At 46.3% G+C, this 25,488-nt stretch overlaps 1 protein-coding gene across 8 annotated transcripts in view; it reads left to right on the forward strand.

Annotated features, from left to right (window-relative positions):
* Nucleotides 1-25,488, forward strand: part of LOC115084722 — a 664,924-nt gene that overhangs the window by 363,977 nt on the left and 275,459 nt on the right. For all 8 annotated transcript variants that reach the window (XM_029589949.1, XM_029589957.1, XM_029589951.1 and 5 more), the window contains one exon: nucleotides 5,405-5,474. In XM_029589949.1, coding sequence (XP_029445809.1) covers nucleotides 5,405-5,474 — 70 coding nt within the window. The remainder of the gene's footprint in view (nucleotides 1-5,404; nucleotides 5,475-25,488) is intronic.

Below are 25,488 nucleotides of genomic sequence, written 5' to 3' on the forward strand. Positions count from 1 at the left end.
GGTGCAGAAAAGTCTTGAAACAAGCGCACTTGGGATGTTTGATACTTAAGATTCCCCTGAGTTCTGAAGGTTTGTAGTATTTTTTGTTTGTGGGACCAATTTATGATCCTTGCAATAACCATTCTTGGTCGGGGTTCCCCATCCTTTTTTTTACCTAAGCGGTGCGCACGTTCAACTCGTAGTTTTCCTTCTAATTCTGCTAAACTCAGTGCCTCTGGTAACCATTTTTCAAGAAACTGTTCCATAGTTTGCTCTTCTATGGACTCTGGTAAGCCTGTTAGCCTGATATTATTTCTTCTGGACCTGTTTTCAAGGTCATCAAGTTTATTTGTTTGTTCCTCTACTTTCTTTTCCAGTGTGAGGATTTTTGTAGTCAGGGAAAGATTGTCATCTTCTAAACTGGAAATACGAGCCTCCGCATGGTCTAAGCGAGGTGGAAGTTCGCTGATGGTGTTTTTAAGTTCCTGAAACTGAGAGGCCAACTCAGCAAATCGGGAGTCTAAAGCCTTCACCACCGCTTCTGTAACTTGAGTTGTTAAATCTGGCATAATGTCTCTATGCTGCTCTGTGGCTTGGGGGGAGGGGGGATTTTGGCCTGGTGCCAGTGCCATCTTGTCTGAGGTTTCCTTAGCTTTATCTTTTTCTTTTTTTCCCCCTCTCAAGGGCATGCTAGTTGCCGATTTAAGCATAAATTTATCGATCGACATGTACAGCACTTATCGGTTGCAGAAAGAATACTTTTTCCAGTCTATGGAGGCAGATTTCGGTGGATTAAGGTGGATGGTGCTTAGAGCTGGCACGAAGCACGTCCTTCCAGCTTCACCACATCACATGACCTCCATCCTCAAATTATTTTAACAGACGCATCCAACCTCGGGTGGGGTGCACACGTAGGCGACCTGCAGTCTCAGGGAACCTGGTCTCCAGAGGAAGCCAAACACCAGATAAATTTCCTGGAGCTATGGACAATCAGGTATGCCCTCAAGGCCTTTCAGGATTGCCTATCAAACAAATTCATCCTGATTCAAAACGACAATCAGGTTGCGATATGGTACATCAACAAACAAGGGGGAAACGGGCTCCTACCTCCTGTATCAGGAAGCTGCACAGATATGGATAATGGACTCTTTCCCGCTCAATGTGCCTCAAAGCAAGCTACTAGCCGGGAGTGGACAATGTGTTGGCGGACAAGCTGAGTCGCACTTTCCATCCACACGCGAGTGGTCTCTCAACCCCACGGTAGCGGACTTGATATTCCAACATTGGGTTTACCCTCGAATAGACCTCTTTGTGTCAGTCCACAACCACAAAGTAGACAACATCTGCTCTCTCATTCGCAGTCACCACTCACAACCAAGAGATGCCTTTGCCCTCTCCTGGACCACCAGTCTCCTTTATGTGTACCCCACACTTCCTCTCTTTTCAAAGACTCTTGTGAAGCTCTGGCAGGACAAGGGATTAATGATTCTGATAGCTCCCCACTGGCCACGCCAGGTGTGGTTTCCAATCCTCCAGGATCCATCAGTACGCTGACACATTCCTCTGGGGAAGGATCCCCTTCTAATCACTCAGAACGAAGGGTATCTGCGTCACTCCAAGCTCTGTCTATGACGGCCTGGATGTTGAAAGGTTAATACTCCAACCTTTTAACATTTCAGAGTCTGTATCCCAAGTCCTTGTGGCTTCACGAAAGCCTTCAACGTGAAGATCTTATCACTCTAAATGGAAGAGCTTTACGGTCTGGTGTACTTCCATGTCCATAGACCCCTTCGCTTGTTCCACTGCGAGGTTCCTGGACTACCTCTGGCACCTGTCAGAGTTAGGACTAAAAACTTCCTCTATCAGGGTGCATGTTAGTGCAGTGTCTGCGTACCATAAGGGTTTAGGAAATGTCCCCATTTCAACGCAACCCTTAGTATCACGTTTCATGAGAGGCTTGCTCCATTTAAAACCTCCACTGCGCCCTCCTGCCCCTGCTTGGGACGTTAATGTGGTTTTGGGTCAGCTCATGAAACCTCCGTTTGTGCCTCTCCACTCTTGTGATCTCTGCTATCTCACCTGGAAGGTAGTTTTTCTTCTTGCGATCACGTCCGCTCGCAGAGTTAGTGAATTACAGACATTAGTTACCTACCCGCCTTACACTAAAATTCTGCATGACAGGATAATGCTCCGCAGTCACCCTAAATTTTTGCCGAAAGTAGTGTCTGGATTTCATATTAACCAATCTATTATCATACCTACCTGCTTTTCCAGGGCCCATTCCAACCCAGGAGAACAGGCTCTGCATTCTTTGGACTGCAAATGTGCTCTAGCTTTCTATCTGGACTGCTTGTCGGCCCACAGGAAATCCACTAAATTGTTCGTTTCTTTTGATAACATCAAATTGGGAAATCCTGTGGGAAAAGCAGACCCTCTCCTCCTGGTTGGCGGAATGTATTTCCTTTTGCTACCAGCAAGCAGGCATTCCACTACAAGACCGTGTAAAAGTACACTCGGTCAGGGCCATGGCGACATCAGTAGCGCACCTCCGTTCGGTGCTGCTTGCTGATATTTGTAAGGCTGCTACTTGGAGTTCTCTCCGTACGTTCGCTGCCCATTATTGCTTAGATAAGGCTGGCGCACAGGATTCCATCTTTGGCCAGTCCATTCTATGCAACTTGTTTTCAGTTTAACTTCCCAACATCCTTCCACCGACCCGTTCAGGATGCCCTCCTAACCAAATTTCCACCCCTGTTGTTGTGCCTGTTGCACTTCTTTGGGTGCATTTGGTGCTTTGCTCGGGCATCATCAGCTTGGTACTCACCCATATGTGAGGACTACCATCCTGCTTGTCCTGTGAGAAAGCAGAGTTGCTTACTTGTAACAGGTGTTCTCACAGGACAGCAGGATGTTGTTCTCACAAAACCCGCTCGCCACCTCGTGGAGTTGGGTTCATTTACGTTTTCTTATTTTATTTTTCGCATGTACTTTTACTATAACACGAGACTGAAGGGGGACCCTTGCTTGGATGCAGGGTTAGTGCATTGCTGGGCATGCCCAGTAGGTGCCAGTCAAAGTTCTAGAAACTTTGACAAAAGTGTTCCGTAATTGGGCTCCATCCTGATGATCTCACCCATGTGTGAGGACTAACATCCTGCTGTCCTGTGAGAACACCTGTTACAGGTAAGCTACTCTGCTGTCCCCCGAAGGGCTCGCAGTCTAACCCCTAGATTCATCAAATGCTGTAATGTCACAGGCCTAATGCCCCTGATAAGAAAAAGGGGCGTGTTTAGGGTAATTTTAGAGTTACAGCACCAAGCGGTAATAGCACTTCTCATAGTGCAGTAAACTTTTCACGCCCCATGATACTTCCTATTTCGCATCTCATGCTGAGAGAGAGACTATCTATAATAGAGATGTGAATCGTGTCCTCGATCGTCTTAACGATCGATTTCGGCTGGGAGGGGGAGGGAATCGTATTGTTGCCGTTTGGGGGGGGTAAATATCGTGAAAAATCGTTAGAATCGTGAGCCGGCACATTAAAACCTCCTAAAACCCACCCCCGACCCTTTAAATTAAATCTCCCACCCTCCCGAACCCCCCCCAAATGACTTAAATAACCTGGGTGTCCAGCGGCGGTCCGGAACGGCAGCGGTCCGGAATGGGCTCCTGCTATTGAATCTTGTTGTCTTCAGCCGGCGCCATTTTCCAAAATGGCGCCGAAAAATGGCGGTGGCCATAGAACAACACGATTCCACGGCAGGAGGTCCTTCCGGACCCCCGCTGGACTTTTGGCAAGTCTTGTGGGGGTCAGGAGGCCCCCCCCAAGCTGGCCAAAAGTTCCTGGAGGTCCAGCGGGGGTCAGGGAACGATTTCCCGCCGCGAATCGTTTCCCGTACGGAAAATGGCGCCGGCAGGAGATCGACTGCAGGAGGTCGTTCAGCGAGGCGCCGGAACCCTCGCTGAACGACCTCCTGCAGTCGATCTCCTGCCGGCGCCATTTTCCGTACGGGAAACGATTCGCGGCGGGAAATCGTTCCCTGACCCCCGCTGGACCTCCAGGAACTTTTGGCCAGCTTGGGGGGGGCCTCCTGACCCCCACAAGACTTGCCAAAAGTCCAGCGGGGGTCCGGAAGGACCTCCTGCCGTGGAATCGTGTTGTTCTATGGCCGCCGCCATTTTTCGGCGCCATTTTGGAAAATGGCGCCGGCTGAAGACAACAAGATTCAATAGCAGGAGCCCGTTCCGGACCGCTGCCGTTCCGGACCGCCGCTGGACACCCAGGTTATTTAAGTCATTTGGGGGGGGTTCGGGAGGGTGGGAGATTTAATTTAAAGGGTCGGGGTGGGTTTTAGGAGGTTTTAATGTGCCGGCTCACGATTTAACGATTTTTCACGATAAATCGTTAGAATCTCTATTGTATTGTGTTCCATAACGGTTTAAGACGATATTAAAATTATCAGACGATAATTTTAATCGTCGAAAAACGATTCACATCCCTAATCTATAAGGCCCTCATAGTAGTTAAGTATTTATATCTCTATAGGAGGTGCAGCTAATAGCTTGAGGTGAAGTGTTGGTGGTGGTTCAGGGTTTAGTTTTTCATGCATAGAGAGACATACAAACAGCACAGTACACTTTGGTGAAGATTTGATGTCATTTGGAGTAAGTAAAGTCTCACAAAGATGTCATTTCTACTATGTTATCTCTCTCTAGCTTGATGGACTCTATAACTCTTAAGACTGACATCTTGCTAATGCATAGTGCGATATTGCCCCTCCTTTCATAAATCCCGCCCAAACTCCTCCCTATTCCCAGCATAACGCATTTTGATGAATTTGTACCAGAGGCAATGGAGGATAAAGGAGGACACAAGGAGTGGCAGTAGGATTTGAACCCTGTTGTCCCTGGTTCAAAGCCTGCTGTTCTAACCACTAGACTACTCCTCCACCCCTTTCTTTTCTTTGCTGGATTATTGGACTCAAGGGACTCTGCATGGATGTGTGGTATATTGCATGCTATGGGCATGCTCGGTGAGGCTCAGTCTAAGATCTAGAAACTTTGACTTAAGGTTTCCATGGCAGGCTTCATTAGATCATGTCACCCATAAATGAAGATTGACATCTTGCTGACCTCGGAGAGCACCTGTTACAGGTAATCTACTCTGTTATCCACACCAAAGATTTTCTGGAGGCAGCAGAATATAAAACATATAAATAAAATGACTTCAGTTTTATAACTTAACTCTCCTTAAACAATGAAATTGCACACGGACAGGTTTTACTCTCTAAAGCTTAGGCAGTAGCAGTGACTGCTTCAATTCCAGGAAAGCTGAACATTCACATTTAAAGGGTAAATCGCATAAATATTTATGATTTCAGTAGTAAATCTAACAGCATCTCTTTCATTGTTATTTTCTTTGTAGAACTGAAAGAAGCTTATGCTGAAATGGTGAAATTGCTACCCGAATCAAAAATAACAGAAAAAGAGATGAGGTAAACTTGAAATCTTAGTTTTAATTTCTAAAATGAATTTTTAACAGACATGAAATATCGAAAAATCATTATAGGCTTATTAAGTTTTATATTGGTAATATTTCCAGTTTTGTTTTCTTTTTGTTGAGATTGAGACAAAGACTAAAGCATATATTATGACCCAACTGAGTTTACTATGATTGCCCTCATTTCCTCCTCAGTGTAATCTCTAGCATTTTCTTTGTTTGAACAAGAAACTGAAATAGTTTTGTGGCTGCAGTAATTTGTTTTTACAGAATTTTTCAGTAATACATAAAATTTCATGAAAATTACTTGGATTTTAGTGTGTCCTTAATTGAAGAAATATTAATTATTCCATATTATGTATAATATTAGGACATCAGGACTTTGCTAGGTAAATTAAAGTAAAAAAACTTGACAAATGCTTTAGCCAAGAAATTTTTATTTTCACTTACACTAACAGATATAGTAATATAAGACATTACTAATTTTGATTTTGTAAACCACTGTTTTCTGGTCTTGACTCTCTGAATGTCATCATTTATTAGGACAAAAAATGTAACCCTAACCTGGTATATTCTTGTACAAGAGAACATCCTATGTCAGGAGTGTCAAACTCATTTCAATTTTGGGTTAAATTAGAGAAATATATATTTTGAAATGGACTGACAGGGATGTGGGGTTGTTGCAACCAGATACCGGGGGTCCTTTCTAATGTTATAGGGGAAGAGAAAGAGGGCCCTCTAGTCTTATGTCCGGGTGGGGATGGAGAAGTGGAAAATTGAGTCTTCAACTAACTATATCCGTATGGTAAGATTAGATGCTATGACACATGGGAGCCCCATCTTCTTTCCCCAGGAAGGAAAGCAGGTAGGTTTTAGATTGTTTTCTAAATTCTCTCTCTTTTTTTTGTCAGCCATATTGTGCGCCGATACCGGTGCATCTAAGCTGCATCAATCATCGTTTTGTCACAGAGTTGTTTCTTTTTGCTGCACTTTTTTTTTATTGATATCTGTCTTGGAGAAGGCCAGTGGCTTTGGCAGGCACTCCCTCTGCAAGAGGGTTATGTTTTTAATGGAAACCATGATAGGTATGTTATTTGCCTGGGTGCCAGCCATGATTTCTGGGGGTCTCCTGTCTGTGCAACCATGACCCCTAGAGAATGTTAATGCTGGCTTGACCTCATGGAAAAACACTTTGGGATCCATAAGTCCAACCCATTGGAATCTGCATAAGAGGATTGACATTGAAGGATTAAGTAGCTGTATCAGCTTCTTTTGGGGCATTGGCATTGCGAGGGCATCGATCCCTCTAGACATTAAGCAGTAGAGGGATCAAGTGGATGGACCATTCATTGTCCCCTCCCACCCAAATAAGCAAAGGATTTAGTCTTGTTGATTCTGGGACTGAGGAGTGAATGAATTGAATGAAGACCAAGTAGCATTAACATTGGTCTTTGTCAAGGCCTGATGATGGGAGCCAGGACATTCTGGCAGCAGCTTTGAATCCTCCCGTGGTGAGGAGAGCTCAACCTCTATTAAATCATGAGAATCGTATCAGTCTCCAAAGGGTGCAAGTATCAGTCACTATTACACCTCTGGTGTCCCAGGAGAATGTGTCTCACCTACTACCTCCTACACTATGTTGGCATCCGGCAGTCTATGGAGAAAAGCTGGATTGGAAGATCTAGCAAGTCTGGGACAGAGTAATACATCATGTTGGTGACATGGCATCAATGGCATCGGGGTCTGTGCAGATAGCTGTCCAGCCAATACTGGAGTCTTTGCAGCCGCTCAGTGGATCAGCATCTATGAAGGGGGCTTGAGATGGGAAACTGCTGCACCAATGATTTATTTATTTATTTGAGTTTTCCTAGCATGTAGCAGATGGACTCAAAACAAGTGGGTATAGTGTGCTCATGCTAGCAGTTGGAGACGGATCTGATGTCAGTACGGTTACATATACCCCCACAAGAAGTGTAGCAATTCAGTAATTTCCGTCTCCAAAGCAGTTTGGAGCTACCTCACGCTCGCTGAGCGTGTTTCCAAATTCTAAACAACTAAATTCCTAGAAGAAAACCTACTGAAGACGAGCCCCTCACCCAGTTGAGTTTCCTGAGCTGACTTCCATGGTTCCTTGGAGGTAGGAGCCTCGGTCCGGTGGCCGACTCGCGGCAGGGACCTAGCCCCCGAGTGAGAAGGGCTCGGGCGCGGCGTAGAGGCAGCCTCGGTCCCAGCGAGGACTTGGCCCCCGAGCGAGATGAGTTCGGGCGCGGCCTAGAGGCAGCGGGTGCACTTCCTCGGACGCGGCGGTGAAGGTACTCACCCTCTCCCCCCGCAGCCGGAGACCGCCCGGGTCGCAGCCGGGAAGCGCCGAAGACAAGGTAAGGCGTACATCTTTACTGTGGTCTCCGAGGAAGTGTGGAGTCGCGGGGCCTGCCTCCGTGGCAGCCCGCCGAGGAGGTCGCCATTTTACCTGCCTACTCGCCTTCACTATCTAGACGCATGTTGCTGGGCGCATGCTGAGAGGCGCACATCGCTAAGCGGGCGCAAGCTGGCTAGGCGCACACAGATAGCATAGGCGCACGTCCATAAGCGTGTATTGATAGGCGCACATTCCTAGGCGCACATTCATAAGACGCCATTGGTAGGCGCATGCTCATAAGACGCCGTTGGTAGGCGCACGTTCATAAGACGCCGTTGATAGGCACACGCTATAGGCGCACGTTCATAAGACGCCGTTGATAGGCGCACGATATAGGCGCACGTTCATAATACGCCGTTGATAGGCGCACATATAGGCGCACGTTCATAAGACGCCGTTGATAGGCGCACGTTATAGGCGCACGTTCATAAGACGCCGTTGATAGGCGCATGCAGCTAAGCGCAGGTTGATAAGCGCACACTCATAAGGTAAGCGCATATTAGTAGGCGATACATATTGCAAAGCGTATGGAGCATCAGAGAGCCCATACGTCCGCAGAGCCGGCACCTCCAGACTCAGGCATAAGAGCTCTAAGCCTCTGCTCAGCATGCAACCTCAGAGCCACACAGAGCGAGGAAGCAGACTCACTATGTGCCCAATGTGAGGAGGCCATGGGAGTTCCAGTACAGAACCGGTCCCAGCCTAGCGGTTCCTCAGGGAACACCCCGTACTTAGCAGGCCGCGGTGAGCAGCCAGGGAACCCGAGAGACCTGGTGCCCCTAAGGGCAGATCCGGCTTCACTCTCCTGGGTGGAATTATTCAAGGGGATCCACGCCTTTGTCCAGATGCAGTCTGCTCCTTGAATGGGCTTTTCTGTTCCGGATGATCCGGCCCCTGGACCCTCGAGACCTAGGCACGGCCACTCGCCACCCGGAAGCCCCACTTATGTGGATTCGGACTGCACCGAGGAAGATGAGCCCCCCCGAGGAGGGAGAACTTCCCTCGGAGATAGAACCATATCGGACCATGAGACGCTTCTTTCGGAAAGAGGATCTCCCAGGCCTGGTCTCACAATGTCTATCAGAACTGGCTATTCCGGGCCAGGACACCCCAGGGGACCCTAAAATGAACCCTCTGTTAGAGGGCCTGCGCCAAACGGCTCACCATTTTCCCCTCCTACAAGCAGCACAGCAGCTCATCGATCTGGAATGGACTGCGCCGGAGGCCTCGTTCAAAGGGGGTCGGTCCTTGTCAGGCATGTACCCTCTGGACCCGGCGTCCAAGGAGCTGCTGGCGTGCCCCAAGGTAGACGCCATAGTTAACGCAATTGTGAAGCGCACCACCATTCCGGTTGAGGGGGGAGCGGCTCTCAAGGATACACATGACCGGCGCATGGACACCATTCTGAAACAAGCCTTTGAGGTAGCAGCTATGTCCCTATGAATTGCGACCTGCTGCACCGTGGTGACGCATTCCTGTTTATCGCAAGCTAGAAACAACACCCCGGGAGAAGACATGGAATCGGCTCTCGCATTCCTCACGGACGCAGTCTCCGATCTCGTCCGTACGGCAGCCAAGGGAATGTCATCCTCAGTGGCAGCCAGGAGGCAGCTCTGGCTACGTAATTGGGCTGCTGACTCTTCCTCCAAGACGCGCCTCACAAGAATGCCCTTTAAGGGATCCCTTTAAGGGATCCATATTTTGTCATTTATTACCCCCCTCTGTCTAATCATCCTGTTTCCTACAGATATCTAAGACTATCTTATCATTATACTTGACCTCTGTCTACTCAATGTACCTTTGCTTTGGGACACCTTATCTGGTTTATTTTCAATATGCCTATCCTCTGGGATAGCTTGCCTTGTCCATATGTTTGACATGACAGTTCTCAGATTGTTAAATGCTGTTGTTTCTTCAATGTCTTCAATAGTTTTATGTATCAGGTTGTTATAATTGTAAACCGGAGTGAAGGCTACTCTGCTCTACCTCGGTATATAAAAAATGCTAAATAAATAAATAAAATAAATACTGTTCGGCAGCGATCTCGAGAAATTGGCTAATAAATGGGGTGCCTCCCCATTACCCCGTCTACCAGAAGACAGGTCGAGGAGGAGCCAGCGTTCTTTTTCTAGACCATCCAGAGGTAGAAATTCTCAGCGCTTCAACCCTTACAGGGCTCGCTACCAAGCACCTCGTTTTCAGGCCAGGAACCAGCCCTTTCGGGCTAAGCACAACAAGAGGAGAACCGCCTCGGGGTCTGGTCCCGGCCGCAATCCACAATGACAATCAGCCGACCCATCCGGGGGTAGCAGCCATAGGGAGCAGGCTAACCCTCTTCTACCGCAGGTGGGTCGAGATCTCTTCGGACCAGTGGGTCCTCGCCATCATCCGAAAAGGGTATTACCTGGATTTTCTTCGGCTCCCGCCGGACAAGTTTGTGGAATCTCCTTGTTCACCTCTCAAGAAGGCGGCACTAGAAGTTACCTTGCAGAGGCTCCTGACCCTAAAAGCCATAATCCCAGTGCCTGCAGGGGAGATAAATTCTGGGCATTATTCCATTTATTTCATAGTACCCAAGAAGGAGGGCACTTTCAGGCCCGTCCTGGACCTCAAGTCAGTCAACCGACACCTACGGGTCCCCAGCTTTCGCATGGAAACTCTGCGGTCTGTCAAGAATGCGGTACAGCCAGAGGAGTTTCTCACCTCCCTAGATCTGTTGGAAGCCTTTTTGCATATCCCAATCCATCGGGATCACCAGCGCTATTTACGCTTCAAAGTCCTGAATCAGCACTTCCAGTTCCGAGCTTTACCCTTCGGGTTAGCCACCGCGCCGCGGATCATTACCAAGGTCATAGTAGTAGTGGCGGCGGCACTCAGGAAGGAAGGAATCCTCGTCCATCCCTACCTGGACGATTGGCTGATCAGGGCAAAGTCACCGGAGGAGAGCCACCAGGCAACCAACAGAGTTATTGCTCTTCTGGAAAGCCTAGGATGGGTAGTAAACTTGAACAAGAGTTCCCTACAGCCCTCTCAGTCGCTGGAATACCTAGGGGTGCGATTCGACACCCAGGAAGACAAGGTCAGCCTGACCTCCAAGAGAAGGTCAAAGCTCCGGAATCATCTGCAGGCCCTGTGAGCGCCATCCGGCCCACAGCTTGGGATTACTTACAGGTCCTCGACCTTATGGCATCCACTCTGGAGGTGATACCATGGGTGCGGGCTCATATGAGACCATTACAACGCGGTGGAGCCCACGATCACAGAACTACACCACACACCTACCTCTACCAGCCAGAGTGCGGAATCAGATACGGTGGTTGCAGCCCGGCCACATGAGCTGGGGGTCAAGAATTTCCTCCCCAACCTGGACCCTGCTCACTACAGATGTCAGCCTGAACGGATGGGGAGCACACTGCGAAGAACTCACCGTCCAAGTTCGGTGGAACAGAGAAGAGTCGAGGTGGAACATCAACCGACTAGAGGCACGGGCAGTCAGGCTAGCGTGCCTGCGATTTGCCCACAGACTTCGCAACAGAGCAGTCAGAGTGATATCAGACAACGCCACCACGGTGGCATACATCAACCGACAGGGCGGAACCAGAAGCCAACAGGTATCCCTAGAAATAGCCCCCCTGATGACTTGGGCGGAAGCGAATCTCCAGGACATCTCCACCGTTCACATCGCCGGGAAGGACAACACCACGGCAGACTTCCTCAGCAGAGAAAGCCTAAATCCGGGGGAATGGCAGCTGTCGCCCACAGTTTTCCAGATGATTGTGGATCAGTGGGGGACGCCGGGCATGGACCTATTAGCAGACAGGTCCAACGCTCAAGTACCCAGATATTTCAGCCGCAGGCAGGATCCGCTATCCCAGGGGATCGATGCCCTGGTGCAGCCATGGCCTCAGGGGATCCTGCTATATGCCTTTTCTCCATGGCCCCTGCTGGGCGCCATTATACACAATATTCGGCGGCACAGAGGCCTAGTTCTTCTAGTGGCCCCGGATTGGCCAAGAAGACCCTGGTATGCAGACATGAGAAGATTACTGGCAGGGAATCCGCTACCCCTGCCTCCACACAGGGACCTGCTGCGGCAGGGTCCCATCCTACACGAGGATCCAGCTCAATTCTCTCTTACGGTCTGGCCATTGAGAGGGCTAGACTGAAGAAAAGGTGATACTCGGAGCCGGTAATAGATGCACTTCTCCGAGCACGCAAGTTCTCCACATCGCTCACATATATAAGGGTCTGGAGAGTTTTTGAAGCCTGGTGCGACACTCATAGCACCAATCCACATGCCACTAAAATCCCTATCATTTTGGATTTTCTGCAAGATGGACTTCAGAAGGGTCTGTCCCTCAGCTCCATCAAGGTTCAGGTGGCAGCGCTGTCTTGTTACGGTCCCAGGAGTGACGGCAACACCATTGCCAAATACCCAGACGTCTCACATTTCCTGAAAGGAGTCAAACACATTCGTCCGCCACTGAAGTGGCCAGTGCCCCTGTGGAACCTCAACCTAGTGTTGGAATTTCTAGCGGGATCTGCCTTCAGACCCCTTCGAGACCTGTCTCTCCGTTTGTTAACCTTGAAGATGGTGTTCTTTCTGGCTGTGTGTTCAGCACACCACATCTCAGAGCTACAAGCACTGTCCTGCCGTGATCCGTTTCTCAGAATCACACTTTCACCTCAACCAAACCATATCCTTGCCAACCATGGAAGGTTTGAAGAAGTCAGAAGAAGGTCGAATACTGCGTCATCTCGACATCTGCAGAATGCTGACCAGATACTTGGAAATGTCAGAAGCAGTACGAAAGACGGACTACCTGTTCGTCCTTCACAGCGGGAAGAAGCAAGGGGAAGCGGCCTCTCGGCCAACCATCGTCCGCTGGATCAAAGAAGTTATCAAGGCAGCCTATGTAGAGGCAGGAAAGCAACCGCCTCTCCAGGTCAAGGCTCATTCTACCAGAGCGCAAGCGTCCTCTTGGGCAAAAACTAGGATGCTGTCGCCTGCAGAGATATGTAAAGCGGCTTCGTGGTCCTCCCTCCATACCTTCTCCAGATTCTACCGTCTGGACGTCCAGGCCAGGGAGGACACAGCATTCGCGAGGGCAATCCTAAACGGTCCTCGGGCAGCCTCCTGCCCAGTCCGGGAGTAGCTTTTGTACATCCCACTTGTTTTGAGTCCATCTGCTACATGCTAGGAAATGTAGAGATTACTTACCTGATAATCTCCTTTTCCTTAGTGTATGCAGATGGACTCAGCATCCCGCCCGGCTGCCGGCATACATGGGGATTCACCGACTCACGGTAAGCCATGTTTTTCTTATATAGGGCATCCACCTTGTCAGGTGTCGACGCCTTCCGGTTGTGAACACTGGCGGTCTCCAGCTACTATCAATCGGTCAGGGTAATCCTGTTCATTTAATCGATCAGTCAGTACACATATATCCATAAAGCTTTTGCAAGGAAGATTACTGAATTGATACACTTCCTGTGGGGGTATATGTACCTGTGCTGTCGTCACATCCGTCTCCAACTGCTAGCACGAGCACACTATACCCATTTGTTTTGAGTCCATCTGCATACACTAAGGAAAAGGAGATTATCAGGTAAGTAATCTCTACATTTTTCTATACCGGCATTCGTGATGAGTATCACATCATGCCGGTTTACAATAAACAAGGGGGTGTAATAATAGGTTACAATAAAAAAGAACAAATAACAGGTGCAGAGCGAAACAATTGCAGTTACAATAAAACAGGGAAATGCATAACTGGGAGCAGAGAGAGGCGATAGGAATTTAACAGAATACATTTACCAAACTCTAACAGAATGCATTTACTGAATTTATGGTATTTACTAGATTATGCCATTTGCAATGTTATAGTTTACTGCGTTAGGGTAATGACTGAAAGTTGGTTAGTGGTGAATTAGGGTTCATTCGGTGTCTGGAAAGGCTTTTTTAAATAACCACGTTTTGAGTCTTTTCCTGAATGTTGGGAGGCAGGGTTCCTGCCGCAGATCCGGTGGGATGGAGTTCCATAGAGGTGGTCCTGCTGTGGAGAATACCCTGTCTCTGAAGGATATATGATGGGAGGTTTTGGAGTGAGGTGAGGTACCTGTAGAGATTCTTTATAGTACTCTGTTATGGGTCTGGAGGAGGTATGTTTTCTGAAAGGGATTTGTAGATTAAGCGGAGCATATTGATGGGTAGTTTTGTAGATTGTGGTAATGGACTTATATGTGATTCTATAATGAATTGGCAACCAATGTAGGTCTTTGAGGATTGGAGAAATGTGATCTCTTCTCCGTGTATTTGTCAGTATTCTGGCTGCCATGTTTTCAACCATCTGAAGAGGTTTACTGTGCGATGAGGGGAGACCTAATAATAAAGAGTTGCAATAGTCTAACTTAGAGAAGATTATTGCCTGTGGGACTGTTCTGTAGTCATGAGCGTGGAACAGTGGTTTTATTCTTTTTAGGACATGAAGTTTATGAAAGCAGTCCTTGGTGGTTTGGTTTATAAAAGATTTTAGGTTTAGCCGATTATCAATGATCGCTCCTAGGTCTCTTACTTGAGCTATTTGTAAGTTTGCTGGAGGATTTGTGGTGATGTTGCTGTTATCCGGGGATATGAGAAGAAGTTCGGTTTTTGAAGAATTTAGGATTAAGTTCAGACTGGAGAGGAGGCAGTTGATTTCTAGAAGGCATTTTTCCCAGAAGTCTAGGTTTTTTTTGATGGATTCTTTAAGAGGGATCACTATCTGGACATCGTTGGCATATAAATAGTGTTTTAGGTTCAGTTTGGTTAATAACTGGCAGAGAGGGAGGAGGTAAATGTTAAAGAGTGTAGGTGAGAGGGAGGAGCCCTGCGGGACTCCTAGAGAGGAAGGATAACGCTGAGATTCTTTGTTGTGTATTTTGACCTTGTAGCCTCTGTTCCTAAGGAATGTTTGAACCAGGCCAGTGCCGTGCCTGTTATGCCGATGTTCGATAACTGATTTAGGAGGATAGAGTGGTTAACAGTGTCAAAAGCAGCTGAGAGGTCCAAGAGGATCAATAAATAGGCATGACCTTTATCGAGGCCCATGATGAGCTAATCTGGCAAGGATATGAGAAGTGATTCGGTACTTAATGCTTTCCGGAAGCCATATTGAGTGGGGAAGAGAATTTTGTGATCTTCGAGGTAGACTGATAATTTAGAGTTAACTAGTTTTTCCATGACCTTGGCTATGAAAGGGAGGTTGGAGATTGGACGAAAGTTGGTAGGATCTTCAGGATCTAGGTTTGGTTTTTTTAAGAGCGGTTTGATAGAGGCCATTTTAAGGTCGTCTGGATAGATTCCTTGGGATAGAGATCAATTGATAATGTCTGCCAGAACTTTGGAGATGGTGTCCGGAATTAGCAGAAGCAGTTTGGTCGGGATATGGTCGAATGGGTGAGACGAGGGTTTCATTTTTTTAGTACTGTTAGGATCCCTGAAGTTGTGATAGGTTCGAACGATTTGAGAGAGATATCTTTGTTAAGGTGGAGATAGGTGCTGGATGGAGAAAAGGTATTAGGCGTCAACTGTGTTAGAAGGTTAGAGATTTTATTGCTGAAGAAGAGGGGCAACTCATCTGCTTTTACTTGAGCTTGTTTTAAGTGGAATGTCCGGTACATTGATTTGTGTTAGGTTGGATACGTAGGCAAAAAGGGCTTTATAGTTGAAAATAAGGTGATGGATCTTCTGAGCGCAGAAGTCTCTTTTTGTTTTTAACGTGGAGCTCTTGTAACGGTGGAGGGCAAGTTTGTACGCGGAGAGGGAGGACGCTGTTGGTGCTTTGCGCCATTTGCTTTCATTCTGTCGAAGTAAAAGTTTGAGATTTTGAAGTTCTTCATTAAACCTTGGTTGTCTTTTAGAAGCATTGTGTTTGAATTTTTTAGTTGTCAGTGGGCAGAGTTTGTTTGCCACCGTTTCTGTTATATTGTACCATGAGTGGAGGGCTAAATTAGGAGTGGAAACGTCTATGAGGGGGAGTTCTAAGACTAGGTGTTTGTGGAGGTCATCTGAGGAGCAAGATTTCCTGTAAGTAAATTGTTGTTGAGATTTCCTGTAAGTAAATTGTTTTTTTTACTTGATTGTAAGAAAATCAATTTACTTACAGGAAATTACTTTACAGGAAATTTTCTTATAATCAAGTAAGAAATTTCTTACTTGATTGTAAGAAAATCAATTTACTTACAGGAAATTGAGATTTCCTGTAAGTAAATTGATTTTCCTGTAAGTAAATTGTAAGTAAGATTTCCTGTAAGTAAATTGTTGTTGATAATTATTAGTTCATTGGTGAAGGAAGCTTCCCAGAGATGCAAAGGTTCATCAGGATCTACAGCCCAACAGACAAATGTATTGCTGTCTGAGGCCTTGTCTGTTAGCCAGGCAAGATCCAGGTCCATGTCTCCAGCCTAGCTTAGATTCAGAATATTTCTGTGGATATGGCTATGGAATGTAACTTCTCTGATCAGGAGGAATTGACAGGTCTCCCTTCTGAACCATCTCCTTGACAGGATTGGAGGTGATTTCATCTGAGGACCTCTCCATTGCTGGCTTTGTCCAGAGAATGGCAGAAGCCATTCCATTTACCTTGAAGAAAGAGTCATCAACTAGAACTAAGAGCCACCTCAGGATATCGTGACAGTCCCAGAAGTTCAGATGTGTGTGGGAGGGCCATCCTCCTTGCAGCTGCAGTAAATAAGGTGAATGTGATATATTGCATCCAGAAAGCTCCTGGATTTGAAAAGCAGCAACAGCTGCCACACCAATCTGTTGTAATTTAATCCCCCTTCGAGAAAGCCAAGCGTTCTCCTTGGTGCCCTGAGGAGGAATGCTCACACCTTGGAATCTCTTGAGAGGAATGTGTTTCAGGGAGCTATTCTCAGTGCCTGCATAGTGTCCTATCAGCTCTTCAATTGCCAATATTTGTGGGACATTTTGAAGAAACTGAAAGAAGAAGTAGAACAGCTTCCTCAAACAGTATGACTGCGAGTCACTACTGAACAAAGATTTGGAGTGTAGAAAACAAAAAGATTGACCTTTTATATTTTCAAGATGGCATTGAAAATTTCTTCTGTGAGGATTAGTTACCTACAGACTTGCCTGGTTGAGGCCCTCAAACCTCTGATCAGATATACAGGAAATATTTGTGGACACACCATGCAATGGAGTGAATCTCATGGGTTACAAGGTGAAGTAAGCGGTGGCTCAGATTTAAAAAAAACAAAAAAAAACTTATATGACACTCCAGACCTTTTCCACTGTCTCTCCAGATTCACCTACCTAAACCAGGAGTTAGAGCAGATCACCAAGGCAGCATTTCTATCAGCCAAGGAGATGTTTTCCTCCACTCTCTTAGTCCTGTCAACACAGGTCCTTGTGTTTGCTCTAGGCAGCAGAGAGCCCCCAAGTCACAGCCAAAACCTGAGATGGTGTTTTGACTGATTTGTTGAGAGCATGGCTGAAATCCCAATACTTATACCAGAGGACCTTTCTGTCAGAGCAAGGCTGTAGTTTAAGAATAACTTCAGACACTTGGATCCTCTGTATAATATGAAAAAAGTCACCTATAAGTCATCCCTCCAAATCATCCACCATAAACTGCTGCAGCTAGAGCTCTTAGAGACCAGAGTGGCTAAGCTGTTTCCATCAGAGGAAAGAGAGTTGAGATTTTACTTCCAAGTATTTCCTGATCCCAAAGACATCAGGTAAAGACCTATTCTAGACGTAAGGGCCTTGAAGTTCCTCAAGAAGCAAAATTTCAAGATGGTTCCCTGGGTACCTTGATTCCCTTTCTCAATAAAAGGAACTGGTTATACTCTCTAGAATCCATAGTGATATTTCTAGTGCACAGAAAACCTCTCAGATATGCAGTAGAGAATCACTACCTCTGATATTGCATACTTCCTTTCAACCTAGCACCCACACACATGTTTCATCAAATTTATTTCAGTGGTGGCGGTGCATCTATGCAAATTGGGGGTACGTGTGTGCCTTACCTGGACAATTGGTTGGTCAAGAGCGTATCTTACGGCGGTGCCTCAGAATCAATGGGCAAAACCATCTGGGTTTTAGAATTATTAGAGTTTTCAACTGTCTGTCCCATTTGAGCTCATCATCTCAGTTGGAGTTTATAGGACAACCAAGTAGTGATATTTTTCATCAACAAGCAAGGAGGAATAGGATCATACCTCCGGTGTCAGGAGATTAGGTCAAGTCTGAAGGAATGGTCCTCAGAGCCACCAAAGGAGAATGTTTGGTGGACAGATTGTGTTGAATTCAGGAACTCTATGAATGATCCCTGGACAGAGGGGTGGAAAACCAAATATTTTGCATATGGCGCACACTTACGATAGATCTCTTTGTATTACATCTGAACAGATAGGTCCTGCTCATCTGCTGTAGGAAGGGGACACAAGGCAAACTATACTTGCATGACTTTGCTGTAAATTTGAGGCATGGATCTACTATACATGTTTCTTAATTCTTCTCATTGCAAGACCTTGTTAAAACTTGGAAAAGACCAGGGGACTATTATCCTCTTAACCCATTTTTGGCCACAATAGATCTAGTTCCCACTCCTGTAGGAAATGTTGTTCAGGGTTCCAGTCAGGCTGGGGAATTCTCCAACTCATTACTCAAAGTTGGTGCTCTTGCACCATTCCAACATTGGGTCCGTTGCCTTCAAAGCCTGGATGTTGAGAAGGTAGCTCTGCAACCTCAGAATCTTTCTGAGAATGTGACCTGTATTATTTTGGCTTAAAGGAAGGACTCCATGAGGAAGTCCAGTTTGTTGAACTGAAAAGTTTACCTTGTGATTTAAGGGAAAGGCCTTAGATCCTTTCTCCTGCTTCACACAAAAACTGTTTGATTATCTTCTGCGTCTTTTGTAGTCTGGTCGTAAGACCATCTCAGTGTAGTTGGTGCTTGCCATCATATAGAAAGAAGAGCCATCTCTGTCCAGCCTTTAGTTGTCCAATCAATGTGGGCTTTCTTCATTTGCAGCCTCCTGCTGTGACATGGGTCTTCAACATGGTATTGACCCAGCTGATAAAAGCTTCCTTTCTTAGTGTCCAGTCAGATGAATCCAAAACAAGTGGGTTATGCACTCCTACCAGCAGATGGAAATAGAGCAAACTGACATCACAGTACATATACACCTGCAGTGACCTCAGCCTGCCAGTATTCGCCATCTCCAGCAGATGGTAGACGTGCATTTCCTCACATGGGATAGGAGGCGAAGGTCCTTTCGTGGATTGCAAGTTGATTAAAAGACAGGAAATGGAGAGTTGGATTAAATGGTCAGTTTTCACAGTGGAAAAAGGTAAATAGTGGAGTGCCACAGGGATCTATACTTGGACCAGTGCTTTTTAATACATTTATAAATGATCTGGAAAGGGGCACGACGGGTGAGGTGATCAAATTTGCGGACGTCACAAAATTATGCAGATAGTTAAATCTCAAGTGGGTTGTGATGAATTTCAAGAGGACCTTGTGAGACTGGAAGATTGTGCTTCCAAATGAAATGGCAGATGAAGTTTAACATGGACAAGTGCAAAGTGATGCATGTAGGGAAAAATAACGCTTGCTGTAGTTACACAATCGGGCCGATACAGAAAAACGCACGGGAGAGCTGGCGCGCGCCCGCTGTACCGGCACGCACAGGCCACTCTCCTGGGCGCGCAATTCAGGAGGGTGGCCTATGCAAATTAGGGCCTGCGGTAAAAGGAGGCACTAGGAACACTAGCGCGTCCCTAGCGCCTCCTTTTTGACAGGAGCGGCGGCTGTCAGCGGGTTTGACAGCCGACGCTCAATTTTGCCGGCGTCTGTTCTCAAACCCGCTGACAGCCACGGGCTCGAAAAACGGACGCCGGCATAACTGAGCGTCCGTCTTCCGACCTGCAGGCAGATTTTTAATTTTTTTTTTAAAATTGTTTACCTTTTTTTTTTTAGTTTTGGGACCTCCGACTTAATATTGCTATGATATTAAGTCAGAGGGTGTACAAAAACAGTTTTTTCTGCTTTTCTGTACACTTCCCCGGCGCCAGCAGAAATTAATGCCAGTCTTTGGGCAGGCGTTAATTTCTGAAAGTAAAATGTGCGGCTTGGCTGCACATTTTACTTTCTGTATTGCGCGGGAATAACTAATGGGGCCATCAACATGCATTTGCATGTTGCGGGCACTATTAGTTTCGGGGGGGGGGGGGGGGGGGGGGTTGGACGCGCGTTTTCGACACGCTGTTACACCTTACTGTATAAGGGGTAAAGCTAGCGCATCGAAAACGCACGTCCAAACCTGGGCTAACAGTGTGCCCCCCCCCCCTGTACTGTATTGGCCTGAATGTTAGGTTCTTTCTTAGGAGTTACCACCCAGGAAAGAGATCTAGGCGTCATAGTGGATTATACATTGAAATCGTCAGCCTAGTGTGCAGTGGCGATCAAAAAAGCAAACAGAATGTTAGGAATTATTATGAAGGGAATGGAAAATAAAACAGAGGATGTCGTCATTCCTCTGTACCACTCCATGATGAGATCGCACCTTCAATACTGTTTGCAATTCTGGTCACCACATCTCAAAAAGGATATAGCTGCACTGGAGAAAGTGCAGAGAAGGGCGACCAAAATGATATGGCTGTTCAGTTTGGAGAAGGGACGACTGAGGGGAGGAATATGATAGAAGTCTACAAAATCATCAAAGGACTTGAAAAAGTTAATGTAAATCGGTTATTTACTCTCTCAGATAATAGGACCATGTGGACACCATGAAGTTAGCAAGGAGTTCATTTAAAACAAATCGAAGAGAAAGGTCATTTGATGTGATGAGCTAAGAAGACGTGCCTTCCTGAGCTCCAAGCACCAGCAACCTTCAGTCTGCTTTTATAAAAGCCATCCGTTCTAAATTTTATTTATTTAAATTCTTTTAATATACCGATGCTCAAGACGAAGGTCTTATCGTACCGGTTTACAGCATAACCAGGGGTAACCAATGAAATAGAAGATAAAGTTACAATAAACAGGGATTTACAGTACGGGAGAGTTAAGAGCGAAAGATATTAGATTAATTCTAACAAGAGAAACGTATGTGACAAACGACGCATGATACTAGCTTAGACAAAGGTTTGCTAAGTATATTGAACTGTAGCAGGAACGATCCAGGGGAAAGGGGGGGAAACTGTGAGATAAGGGATGAGAGTCTACGCTAGTGGTGGACAGACCCATCAAGGGAAGGCTTGAATGAACAGCCAAGTTTTCAGTTTCTTTCTGAAGGAGAAAGGGCATTGTTCCTGGCGAAGTTCTGGGGGAAGTAGATTCCATTGATAAGGTCCAGCAGTGGACAAGGCTCGTTTCTGAATGGAGGTGTGACTAGTGGATTTATTAGGGGGAGCCTGGAGAGATCCTTTGTAAGCCGATGTGATTGGTCTTGTGGAAGCGTGGAGTTCGAGTGGTACTTTGAGTTGGAGTGTGGATTGATGATATATGGTTTTGTGGATGATGGGCAGGGTCTTGAATAATATTCTATATTTGATGGGTAACCAGTGTAAGTTTTTAAGGATTGGTGTGATGTGGTCTTTACGGTGAGAGTTTGTAAGGATCCTGGCCGCAGCATTTTGAAGCATCTGTAGTGGTTTTGTTGATGAAGACGGAAGGCCAAGAAGAAGCGCGTTGCAATAGTTGATCTTTGAAAACAGTATGGCTTGTAGTACTGAACGGTAATCCTGAAAGTGTAGGAGGGGTCTTAGTTGTTTTAGGACATGTAATTTATGGAAGCATTCCTTGGTGGTGGAGTTAATGAACTTTTTGAAGTTCATTCTGGTGTCAAGAGTCGCTCCTAGGTCTCTCACTTGGTTTACTAATGATGAGAGTGGGTTGCTAATAAGAACATAAGAAATGGTATATCATATATAAAAACATAAGAAATTGCCATGCTGGGTCAGACTAAGGGTCCATCAAGCCCAGCATCCTGTTTCCAACAGAGGCCAAAATCAGGCCACAAGAACCTGGCAATTACCCAAACACTAAGAAGAACCCATGCTACTGATGCGATTAATAGCAGTGGCTATTCCCTAAGGGGCAGATTTTATAAATCTGCGCACACGCGTACCCCTGCTCGCACACCAGGCGCGAACAAGAGTACGCGGGATTACAATAGATACGCGCGTAGCCGCTAAAATCCAGGGTCGGCATGCGCAAGGCTGCCCAAAATCGGCACCCTGCGCGCACCGCGCAGCCTGCCTCCATTCCCTCCAAGGCCACTCCAAAATCGGAGTGGCCTCGGAGGGAACTTTCCTTCCACCCCCCCCCCCCGGCACCTTCCCTTCCCTTCCCCTACCTAACCCCCCCCCCCCCCAGGCCCTATCTAACCCCCCCCCCCTACCTTTGTCGACAAAGTTACGCTTGCTAGAAGCAGGCGGAACTTGCGTGCACCGGGCCGGCTGCCGCGCTCCATGTTCCGGTCAAGGGGCAGCGGCGCAGGCGTGGTCTCGACCCGGGGGCCGCGTCACTCGCGACACGCCTCCCGACACGCCCCGCCATGCAAGCCCCGGGACTTGCGCGCGCCGCCGAGCCTATGCAAAATAGGCTCTGCGCACGCAGGAGGGGGTTTGGGGTAGGTTTTCGGGGGGTACGCGTACCCCTTTGAAAATCTATCCCTAAGTATAATTGATTAATAGCCATTAATGGACTTCTCCAAGAACTTATCCAAACCTTTTTTGAACCCAGCTACACTAACTGCACTAACCACCTCCTCTGGCAACAAATTCCAGAGCTTTATTGTGCGTTGAGTGAAAAAGAATTTTCTCCGATTAGTCTTAAATGTGTTACTTGCTAACTTCATGGAATGCCCCCTAGTCCTTCTATTATTCGAAAGTGTAAATAACCGAGTCACATCTACTCGTTCAAGACCTCTCATGATCTTAAAGACCTCTATCATATACCCCCCTCAGCCGTCTCTTCTCCAAGCTGAACAGCCCTAACCTCTTCAGCCTTTCCTCATAGGAGAGCTGTTCCATCCCCTTTATCATTTTGGTTGCCCTTCTCTGTACCTTCTCCATCACAGCTATATCTTTTTTGAGATGCTGTGACCAGAATTGTACACAGTATTCAAGGTGCGGTCTCACCATGGAGCGATACAGAGGCATTATGACATTTTCCGTTGTATTAACCATTCCCTTCCTAATAATTCCTAACATTCTATTTGCTTTTTTGACTGCTGCAGCACACTGAACCGATGATTTTAAAGTATTATCCACTATGATGCCTAGATCTTTTTCCTGGGTGGTAGCTCCTAATATGGAACCTAACATCGTGTAACTACAGCAAGGGTTATTTTTCCCTATATGCAACACCTTGCACTTGTCCACATTAAATTTCATCTGCCATTTGGATGCCCAATCTTCCAGTCTTGCAAGGTCCTCCTGTAATGTATCACAGTCTGCTTGTGATTTAACTACTATGAATAATTTTGTATCATCCGCAAATTTGATAACCTCACTCGTCGTATTCCTTTCCAGATCATTTATATATATATTGAAAAGCACCGGTCCAAGTACAGATCCCTGAGGCACTCCACTGTTTACCCTTTTCCACTGAGAAAGTTGACCTTTTAATCCTACTCTCTGTTTCCTGTCTTTTAACCAGTTTGTAATCCACGAAAGGACATCGCCTCCTATCCCATGACTTTTTAGTTTTCGAAGAAGCCTCTCATGAGAGACTTTGTCAAACGCCTTCTGAAAATCCAAATACACTACACCTACCGGTTCACCTATATCCACATGTTTATTAACCCCTTCAAAAAATGAAGCAGATTTGTTAGGCAAGACTTCCCTTGGGTAAATCCATGTTGACTGTGTCCCATTAAATCATGTCTTTCTATATGCTCTACGATTTTGTTCTTGAGAATAGTTTCCACTATTTTTCCCGGCACTGAAGTCAGGCTCACTGGTCTATAGTTACCCGGATCGCCCCTGGAGCCTTTTTTAAATATTGGGGGTTACATTGGCCACCCTCCAATCTTCAGGTACAATGGATGATTTTAATGATAGGTTACAAATTTTAACTAATAGATCAGAAATTTCATTTTTGAGTTCCTTCAGAACCCTAGGATTCATACCATCCGGTCCAGGTGATTTGCTACTCTTTAGTTTGTCAGTTTTGAGGGGGTTGTTGTCATTGGGGGAGATGACTAGCAGTTCTATTTTGGAAGTGTTAAGAACCAGATTGAGACTTGAGAGTAGACTATTGATGGAGCGAAGGCAGTTGTTCCAGAAATGCAGGGTGCTGGAGGTGGGATCGATGATAGGGATTAAGATCTGCACATCGTCAGCATATATGAAGTGAATTAGGTTTAAGCTTTCTAGGAGCTGGCAAAGGGGTAACAAATAGATGTTAAACAGTGGTGGGGGATAGCGAGGATCCCTGGGGTATGCCATGGTTGGAAGGGATGAGCTGGGATTCTTTATCGTTTATTCTCACCTTGTATTTCCTATTATTGAGGAAAGATTTGAACCATTTGAGTGCCGAGCCTGTGATGCCGATTTCTATCAGACGGTTGATGAGGATTGCATGGTTTACCGTGTCGAACGCTGCGGAGATGTCGAGAAGGGCCAGAAGGTAGGATTGACCTTTGTCTAGGCCCATTAGGATGTTGTCTGTTAACGAGAGTAACTCCATGTTTAAGCGTTTCCGGAAACCGTATTGGGAAGGATAGAGAATGTTGTGAGAGTCTAAGACGTCTGTAAGTTGGTTGTTGACTAATTTTTCCATTAGTTTGGCGATGAATGGTAAGTTTGTGACGGGGTGAAAGTTTGCGGGGGTTGGTTGGATCTAGATTAGGTTTCTTTAATAGTGGTTTTAAAGAGGCGGTTTTTAAAGAGTCCGGGACAGATCCTTGAGCGAGGGAACAATTTATGATGTTTGCTAGTGGTTTGGCTATGGTGTTAGGGATGGGTCAGTAAGAGTTTGGTAGGTATTTGGTCAATTGGATGTGACGATGGCTTCATTTTCTTAATTAAGGATTCAATTTCCAGGGAGGATGTGAGTTCAAATGATTCTAGTAGCGGTTTGTGTGTGGATTGGGATGGTTTGTAGATCGGTGGAGGCTGGGTGTTTGAAGTAGTCAGCGGTGCGAGTAAGTTGTTGATTTTCTTCTCAAAGAATAATGCCAATTCTATGAATTTCTTTTGGGCTTCTTCTTCTGGGATGGCTGGTGGAATGGGTGTAGTGAGGACTGATACATATGAGAATAGTGTTTTTGGGTCGTACAGGAAGCTATGTATTTTTTTGGCATAGAAATCTCTCTTCGTGCGTAATATGGCGGTCCTGTAGTGGTTCATGGCGGTTTTATAGTTGGCTTGAAGGGCGGGGGATGGATATTTACGCCAGCGTTGCTTTTTATGTCGTAGGTCTTGTTTGAGCTTTTTCAGTGCTGTTGAGAACCAGGGTTTTTTTTTTTTTTGAATGAGTTGGATTGATTTCTTTGGATGTCAAGGGGCACATTTTATTTGCTACTGAGAGAGTAATGTTAAGCCATGACGTCATAGCAGTGTCGGCGTTGGAGAG

The sequence above is a fragment of the Rhinatrema bivittatum genome, chromosome 2 (assembly GCF_901001135.1).
Source record: "Rhinatrema bivittatum chromosome 2, aRhiBiv1.1, whole genome shotgun sequence".
NCBI classification, from domain to species: Eukaryota; Metazoa; Chordata; class Amphibia; order Gymnophiona; family Rhinatrematidae; genus Rhinatrema; species Rhinatrema bivittatum.